Raw genomic sequence first — 8,512 nt, forward strand, 5'->3', positions numbered from 1 at the left:
TTGGTCCTGGAGCAAACAATGCAATGCAATTGGTAGTGCAGCCATTTTCCACCCGACCGGATGCTATTGCACGTCGGGAAATGCTATTCACAGGCTATCCATTTTTTTGATACTTATCTGTTTTCCTCCAATCAATTAAAGTAGTCACTGTTTGAAATTGATGGTGGCAATTTTAAGACATTTCTCCATTACCAGACAGGATAAGTTACTTGTACGAAGAACCTTGGTGTGGTATCAAAAGTGTAATTTACAATATGTTATCCAAATCTACAAAGAACCAATAAATTCAAAGCAAACTGCCAGGTGGCCTTATAAAAATCATAGGAAAAAGGAATCCATTTCATAAGAATCAATCAAACTAAAACTTGCCATTCTTGAAATTCCCTTGCCAAACATGTCATCTTTTCATTCTTGTCTATGCTTCTCTGTTCAGAAATTACCATCACCATCACCATCACCATCAGAGCAAGAAATGAGTCTTTTATCAACAAAACCAAAATCCATTCTCCAAAAAAACCTACTCTATCAACCAACTCACAAGAACATTTCTTTGCAATTCAAGGAGAAAATCTTGTGCTTGGAAATCATGGGTGTTGATTCAGGAAAAGCACTCTCTCAAAACCCTTGTCTCCACACAGCTTCGTTACACACTATTCATTCCATCATCACCTTCCTTCAGTCCAAAGGCCTTCACCAAAAGGACTTTGCACGAATCTTTGGCATGTGCCCAAGAATCTTGACATCAGATATAAGATCTGACCTCAATCCAGTTTTCAACTTCCTCTCAAAAGACCTAAGAGTCCCTGAAAGTAACTTCAGAAGGGTCATTAACAAATGTCCAAGATTACTAATTTGCAGTGTGAAAGACCAGCTAAACCCAGCTTTGTTTTATCTTCAAAGACTTGGGTTCAGAGATTTGCATCATTTAGCTTATCAGGATCCAATATTGTTGGTTTCCAGTGTGGAAAATACGTTGATACCCAAGCTGGAGTATTTGGTAAGTCTAGGATTTTCAAGAAATGAAGCAGTGGAAATGACTTTGAGGTGTCCAGGGCTGTTCACTTTCAGCATTGACAACAATTTCAAGCCTAAATTTGAATACTTTTCTCAAGAAATGGGAGGTGAATTGGATGAATTGACGGAGTTTCCTCAGTATTTTGCTTTTAGTTTGGAGAAGAGGATAAAGCCAAGGCACAATGAAGTTGTACAGAGTGGAGTTTCAATTCCCTTGCCTTTGATGCTCAAGACTACTGATGAAGAGTTCAAGGAGATGATAAGGCAAGAAACTAGATAAAGTAATCTCATCTCTGGATATTATTAATTCTCATCTCTCTGTAAATCCTTTGCTAACATATTTTCTCAAACACGTTGTTTAATGTAATGTAAATTTGGCTAATAATTTTCAATAGGGAATGCGTATGTGACTAGAGGATCATTTTCTGATATATTGATTTGCCTTTTCTTCAGAAATAACTGGGTTATGTTCGTCCAGAGAGTCAAAACAACTTTCTTCTTTGAACTCAAATTTTTATAATAACTGTTATTGCAGTTCAGGTGTGATTTATACCACTTTATTTTTACTCTCTAAATGTAAAATTCTTTATCAGTGAAACATCGTCCAAATTTATCTCGAAAATAAGAGAAGGGGTACCCTCAAACAATTGTGTACTTTTGTATTAACCTCTTTCATTGATGTTATTCTTAGTTTTTTCTCCTTTTATTGTTTATTTCTTCTTTAAAAGGTCAATCAGTTTGGATACAAAGTAAAGAATATTATTCCACAGATTAATGAATTAACGTCAAAAGGCAATGGGAAAACAAGATGACTCATCGTACGCAAAAATACAGTGTATTTCTGTCTGTTAATCTATTTCTTTTAAGTTGTTTTAGTTTTTTTTTTTTCTTGCGGAAAAGAGCCTTTACCGATACTTCTTTTTTGTCCAATATTTTCGAAATAATTGACATTTACCTGCTTTTTGAATTGGAGAAAAAAAAAGAAGAGAAAAATAATAAATAATACAACTGTTAATAAATAAAGTTTAATAAATTGAAAAATCTAAATTAGGTAGTTTTTAACATCCCCAATTTAATGAATTCGTTGCACCAAATGTATAGAGACTTTGCAAGTATTAGTGATTGAAGTTGAAATTTCTCGGAGACTTTACATTGTCGAATTTCACTTTGCTTTAATCAAATGCCTACACATTGTGCACTATTAAGTTAGTCGATCGAACTCTATACTAATCAGGCAATGACAAAATATATTTAAATATACATGTACATACATGATAATCAACTGCATATAATACACAATAAATAGACCCACTGAATTCTACGGTGTGTATATGATTGAAAAATAAATAAAATTTTAAACGAATTCTAAACCCATTATTACAAGAAGAGAAGTGAGTGCATTGGTAATTAAAAAAATTATGAATAATTTGTATAGTCTAGTAACTTTAGCATTCACATCAATAGTAATTTCAGAAAATAATGGAGCAAGAAGAACAACAAGTGATTTAAATAAAAGAAATTTAGGAGATTTTGGATTACTTAACAGATGAAGAGGTAATTTTTAAATGTTTGCTGATGATAGGGGTAAATTTGGCCAGACAGTATAACGGTAGAGGTAAATTTGATCAGATAGTATAATGAATGTTAAATGTAGACAATATTCGAAAGTAGAAAGATATATTTAGCCTTTTTCCTAAGTTTTAAATTTGCCCCAATTTTAACGGCCAGAACACATGGCACATAAGGAACAAAAGACTCGTCCCAATTTAAAAACCCGATTCTTTTACAAACCCGCCACTTGATTCAACCCATTACCCAATACCCATTCCCAACTCACTGCTCTTTAGTGAAGAATCAGAACTTAGACTCATTTATATTATAAATATCAAAAGGATGAACAATAATTGAGCAAATACACATTCCAAAACATTGAAAATCTAATCTTGATCATCAAATTTATGTATAGAGAAACATAGCTCTTGTTCCTCTCCTTTCTTTACTCTTTTTCCTCCAAAAGTAAACTAGATAATTCAATATGTTGATTCAAACACTTTAGAATCCACTAATCATCTCAAAACCAAAAAAATATAGAAGTAATGTGTAATTAATTAAAAAAAAGAAAAATACGTAGTTACTTGTTTTGTGTAATGGCAGAAGAGAGAAGGACCCAAAAATTTCTTTTATTTCTCCAACATTTTATTTGCCAAAGGCCCTTTATATGGTGTCAGGTTTGCCAATACTAGCACACCCATTTAGTAATTTCCTCTGATTTTGGCGTTGAATGTTTGCACTAGTTTGCCTTCATAAGTCCAACTTTATCATCAAAATCTTTACTTGGTTGATTCTTTATAGTTGATGATTACTGATTCAATCTGGAAGAAGGTATTGGTGCTAATACTAACTTATTAACATAAGGTTTCAAAGGACTTTTCAAGATTTCAACTTTATCATGTCACTCATTCTTTAGAGCTATCATTTTTATCAATACCCAATTCTCTTTTCAAATTAGGAGCTCAATAGTGATGTTTTGATCTTAATGCGAAGAACTGGGAAAAAAGAACGAGCAAATTGGAGAGAAGTGAGTTGGGGAATGGGTGTCGGGTAATGGGTTGAATTAAGGGGCGGGTTTGTAAAAGAACCGGGTTTAAAATTTGGGATGAGTCTTTTGTTCCTGATGTGCCACGTGTCCAGGCTGTTAAAATAAGGGCAAATTTAGACTTTGATTGACGGCAAAGATAAATTTGAACGGTAAGTATAACGGGGATTAGGATTGATAAAATAAAGTAGAGAGGTATATCAGGCCCTTTTTCGTTTTTTTGTTGTTGCTCCCAGTCCCTTCTAAAGGTCCATCTGTTTGGTAGAAAGCAGAGTAAAAAAATCGCGTTGTGATGTTTTTTGGATAATGATTTTTCAACCTATACGTTAATCTTAACACAAAAGCTATTGGTTCTCTCTCTCTCACACACAAATAAATTGTTAACGAGAGCAGAAAGTTCTATTCAGTCATCCCCTTCAATACACCCTATACAGCACAAGTGCTGTGCGAACAACTTGGCATCCGTTGATCATTTTTCATCAGTAGCATTTAAGCCATCTGAAGTACAAACTTCCTTTTTTCTTTTTTCTCACATGCGGGTAAAGGGCATAGATAATAAAACTGTTTCTCAGTGACAGAAAAAGATATCTGCAGAAAGGAATGCTGCCCAAGTATCCTACAAAAGAGAGAAAAAAAGCATGAGAAAAAGAGAGTTTAGGGACTCTGGTAGTTCATTACAGTGAACATTATTTATCAAATCTAGACCTGAAGTATGGAAAATGCCTTCTGTGCAACATATTTTTGCGCAAGGGTTGCATTTCTTTGTTGCAATTTGTCTGGATGCAAACAGACTCTTGCTTTCTGATAAGCCTTCTTCACATGTGCACTGTCTATTAAGTTTGTTAATGGAATTGGAAGCCACCCACTTTCAGGCCATACAATCTGAGAAAATTTGGGAAGAGGGAGTCATGTTCAGTGAATCTTTCCAGCAATCACAAACTGTAAATCACTGATTTATTGACAGAAACGGGGTATGATCTTACATGATGTAGTGTTGAAAGGAGCAATCGAATGTCAGCTTCCTTGCCAGTCGACCATAGCGTTACCTTTTCATCCAGTAACTCCATTTTCATCTGTACCCATTATAAACAGACTTTTACACGAAGCTTGAACTTCTCAATGTTTGAAACATCTACGTATTAAATTCTATATGCTTTATACAATAATAGAGCACCATAACACATCTTAACTAGACTCTTTGGAAAGCACTGCTGTAGTCATTGAGAGATATAGTTTAAGTCATGGACTTGGAATCCATAGTAGATCTCATTACCTATATGTTGATATTGCTATTTCAGCTGAAACTTTGTCAAGGAACTACAAGAGCCTATCAAATCAATATTGCAAGAGATCAACTGGCAACGAAAAACCCAATTATAAGAATATCATTGATTTATTAGGTATGTAACTCTGTATGGTACTCCCTCGGGTCCATAATAAATGACCATTTTACCTTTGGCATACCCATTAAAGAAGTAGGAACTCCTAGAGGAAAAAAAAGATGTATTCACTAAATTAACCTTAATTAATTGTTACTTGACACGTTGTAATATGTAAATAAGGGCAAATTTTAGAAAAATAAAATTAATTCCTTCTTGATTGTAAATGGACACTTATTTTGGACCAAAATGAAAAGGTAAAAGGGTCACTTATTGTGGACCGGAGGGAGATAGTACTAACTAAGAGAAAATTGAAGCTTACATCATTCTGAAGTTGCAGTCTTTCTTCTCCAGTTGCCCATTTATCCGGTTCATCATCCTGCAAAAAGAAGTTATGCTAGAAAAACCAAAAGGACAAATTGTCTTAATCTCAACATTATGAAACCACACCCCTTCCCTGTTTCCTGCAGTGTCAAGATATTGTTTTTTTCTTTCTTAGGCTTTCATGATATTGTTTATCGGCATTTCAAAGTACATTTGACTTTTTCTCTGTACTATTGTCAATATGTCTATTTCCCTCTTTGTTGGTAAGTATAGAAATGGAGGGGCAGCGAAAAAATGGAAAACAATAAGATCACATATGGCGTTCTTCCACTTGCTTCTGTAGGGAGCAAATAAGAGATAATCTGAAACAGAATGATTCTTTCTTGTTGGGGGTGCACAAAAAAAGGGGAAGAAATTTTGGTGGATTGGACCGTAAAATTCTCTGTTTTTCTCAGATTTCTCTACTTCATTCTCCAGAGAAAATCCCATCAGTTCCAAGTGAAAACCATTATATCCTTGACAAATTCTGTATTCCTTTGTATAGACATAGGAAGGGAGAGTTTTACTGATTCCCCTGCCCTCTCCTCTTCTCAACTTTCCGAACAAAATTCAAGTTTCGCTTATTATACCAACATAGATATATGCATTTCTTTAAAATGTCTTGCAAGATCATTGTCAAAAATTACCGTAGTTATTTCGGTCAATTCATGTCCATCTCTTTGTTCCTCCAGAAACTGATGTAAAGTAGACACTTCTGCAAGTTGAAAAATAGCCAGAAACAGTGATGTTAACGGGAATTCAAAAGAGAATATATTTGAAATAGAGAGAAATAGTCCTTCATCGCACCTTCTATCACTCCTGACTGCTGTTTTTCCTCTTCAAAACTCAAATTATTCTCTGAACAGTGTCCTTGGAACTTCTCCTTAGCCCAAGCAATAGCTTCATGGACCGCGTTTTCTTCCTCCGCTGATCCTTCTCCATAATCGGGGTTGACTTCAATAACATAAGAGCTCATGATTTCATCTTCATCTTGCTCCGACGTTTCTAGTTGAGACATATTATGTTGATCTCTGCAGGCTATGCTGTCATCATGCTCTTTACAAAGTGAGGAGGAGACAATAGAGGAAGGCGAGTTGAGCTCGAAAGCATTTGTGGACACCTTGTGGTTGCTAGAAGATATGGGATTCATACCAATTGATTCTGGAGATGAATTTCTTTGGTTGAATGCAAGATTATTGCTTCTGAAATCCTCATTGTGCTCGTTTTTGGTGTTGTAGTAAGGTGGATGGCATGAAAATACTGGCGTTCCCTGCAACCCTTGGTATTCTTCATACATCATTCTAGTTGAGTTCCATCCAGTTGGTACATTTATTGGTCTAAAAATGCATAAAACAACCATGGCATACATCAAGATCTTCTTTCATTATAAAAGGGCAAATGTGGTAACATCTACCAACAAACCATCTCAACAGTATTGTTGATGTCGTGCCACAAGGCATGACCATGGAAGTAATGAAAAAGAAAAAATTATAATTGGGCTAAGGGGTAGACTACATGATATGGATAGTGAATGATCTTCGCCAACTGGTTATCTTTCTTCCTCGCATTTCGTTCATAACCTAAAAATCTATCTTCGCGCCTTTTCTTAATTTTGAGATATTTTTCAAATATTTCTGCGCAAGTCCGACAAAGTTATAGTACTTGTTTTGCCGTCAACAAAGTTATACTCTCACCATCCAAAATTAGGTGTTTATCGATTCAAATTTCAAAACCTCGACGAATTTTATTTCAGTGAAATATATATTTTAAGTTAATAGTTAACATTGCTTTAAACGTCTATCATTTGAAGAAAGGTGTTTAATTCAATTTACAATTTCACTAAGAAATTTGGTCAAATTATCCTTAAAAAAGTTGCTGTGCAGTAATATATGTAACAAAATAACAGTTTTTTCCCCTCAAATAAGGAATTTCAATTGCAGCATCAACTATATCCAGTCGGACCAGTCCCTCTACATAAAAGCTTTAGTCAGCTCCATCATCATATAACTTCTTCTTAAACAAAGGACAAGGTTTAATACTCAATAAATCCCAATTATTGATTAGTCAAAATGTTTTTCTCCTTCGGAAAAAATATATTTTCTCCTTTCAAATGACACAAAGACCCGAGAGGGAAATAAGAAGAATATCTAAACCCAGTGTAATATAAACCATATACCTGGCCATATATGTAAAATTCCTACGTTCATACGGAAACTGGAGGTAACGGTAGAGTACGGAGTAAATATATACCTGAGTTTTGTAGCGAAGAACGAAATGTCGTCATAACATTCGCCGCCGATAGCCGGCCGGAGGGGGCTAATGTCTTCTGAGCTCAACGCCGACGAAGAGCTCGCCTTGGACTTAGAACCTGACCTCGTCCTCGACCTTCTCATCATTTCTTCTTCTTCATTGCATCCAAATATATCGCCATAAAATCCGTGATCAAATCTCCGGCCACCTTTTTCTACCGGAATCTTGAATTCCGGAAAGTTCCGGTAACACCTTGCCGGAGCCATACTCGCCTGCGATCGAAACATCTCATCGTAGGATAAATTTGAGGGCCTGGTATAATCATCGCAGGCGGAGAACTGCCGTTGAAGTACACTGCGAGGAGGTCCTCCGAATACGTCACTGAAATCTTCGGGGTCCAATTCAGAGTCGCCGGAGATTTCCCGCCGGCGACGAGTGGTGGCTTCCATGGAAAGCCGGCTGGGAAGGCTGGTTTTTGTTGTTGTTGTGGTGGTGAAAGGCATTCCCATTTTTATTCTCCAGGACTCGTCCATTTTCTACGGCGAAGTATTCCGGCAGGTGAACTGTAAGAAGCTTCACTGACGAGATGATTACTGGCTATATTGCCTTTATATATACAGATGGCAATTCCCATTGTATATTGATAGGTCTTGAACATAATGTAGCTGTCATTCACAATATTTTTAAAAAGAGTACGTAGATACTTTTTATTAATTTTTATTATATCTTTTTTTTTCTTATTGATCCTTTTAAAAGATAAATAAGAAAATAAATAGAAATAAGACCACTTCTCTTGGTTTGAGTCGATTTCCCCATTTTGCCTATGTAATTTTATTTATTTGTTAATGTAAGCTTTGTAATTTGGGTTTGATTCCAAAAGTCGTAATTTGTTAATAATTGTCATTAGGGT

General features: G+C 35.4%; 2 protein-coding genes across 3 annotated transcripts; one reads left to right on the plus strand and one right to left on the minus strand.

The window, feature by feature from the left end:
* Window positions 1–329: 329 nt before the first annotated feature.
* LOC107761885 (transcription termination factor MTEF1, chloroplastic-like) lies at window positions 330–1,406 on the plus strand. Its single transcript, XM_016580176.2, has one exon. It carries the CDS (start codon window positions 395–397, stop codon window positions 1,292–1,294), a length of 900 nt encoding a protein of 299 aa, XP_016435662.2. The 5' UTR covers window positions 330–394; the 3' UTR covers window positions 1,295–1,406.
* A 2,494-nt stretch (window positions 1,407–3,900) lies between these two features.
* LOC107761886 (uncharacterized) lies at window positions 3,901–8,231 on the minus strand. Of its 2 annotated transcripts, XM_016580177.2 has the most exons (7): window positions 7,603–8,229; window positions 6,160–6,689; window positions 6,000–6,067; window positions 5,312–5,368; window positions 4,594–4,683; window positions 4,316–4,492; window positions 3,901–4,226 (listed from the first exon to the last, which is right to left on the minus strand). In XM_016580177.2, the coding sequence occupies exons 1-7, from the start codon at window positions 8,133–8,135 to the stop codon at window positions 4,179–4,181; spliced, it is 1,503 nt and encodes a 500-aa protein (XP_016435663.2). In that variant the 5' UTR covers window positions 8,136–8,229; the 3' UTR covers window positions 3,901–4,178. The 2 variants fall into 2 exon arrangements, with proteins under 2 accessions (XP_016435663.2, XP_075090257.1); XM_075234156.1 differs by lacking the exons at window positions 3,901–4,226; window positions 4,316–4,492; window positions 4,594–4,683 and adding an exon at window positions 4,843–4,965 and having other exon boundaries at window positions 7,603–8,231.
* Window positions 8,232–8,512: the final 281 nt, after the last annotated feature.

Source organism: Nicotiana tabacum, chromosome 17 (genome assembly GCF_000715075.1).
Source record: "Nicotiana tabacum cultivar K326 chromosome 17, ASM71507v2, whole genome shotgun sequence".
Classification (NCBI taxonomy): domain Eukaryota; kingdom Viridiplantae; phylum Streptophyta; class Magnoliopsida; order Solanales; family Solanaceae; genus Nicotiana; species Nicotiana tabacum.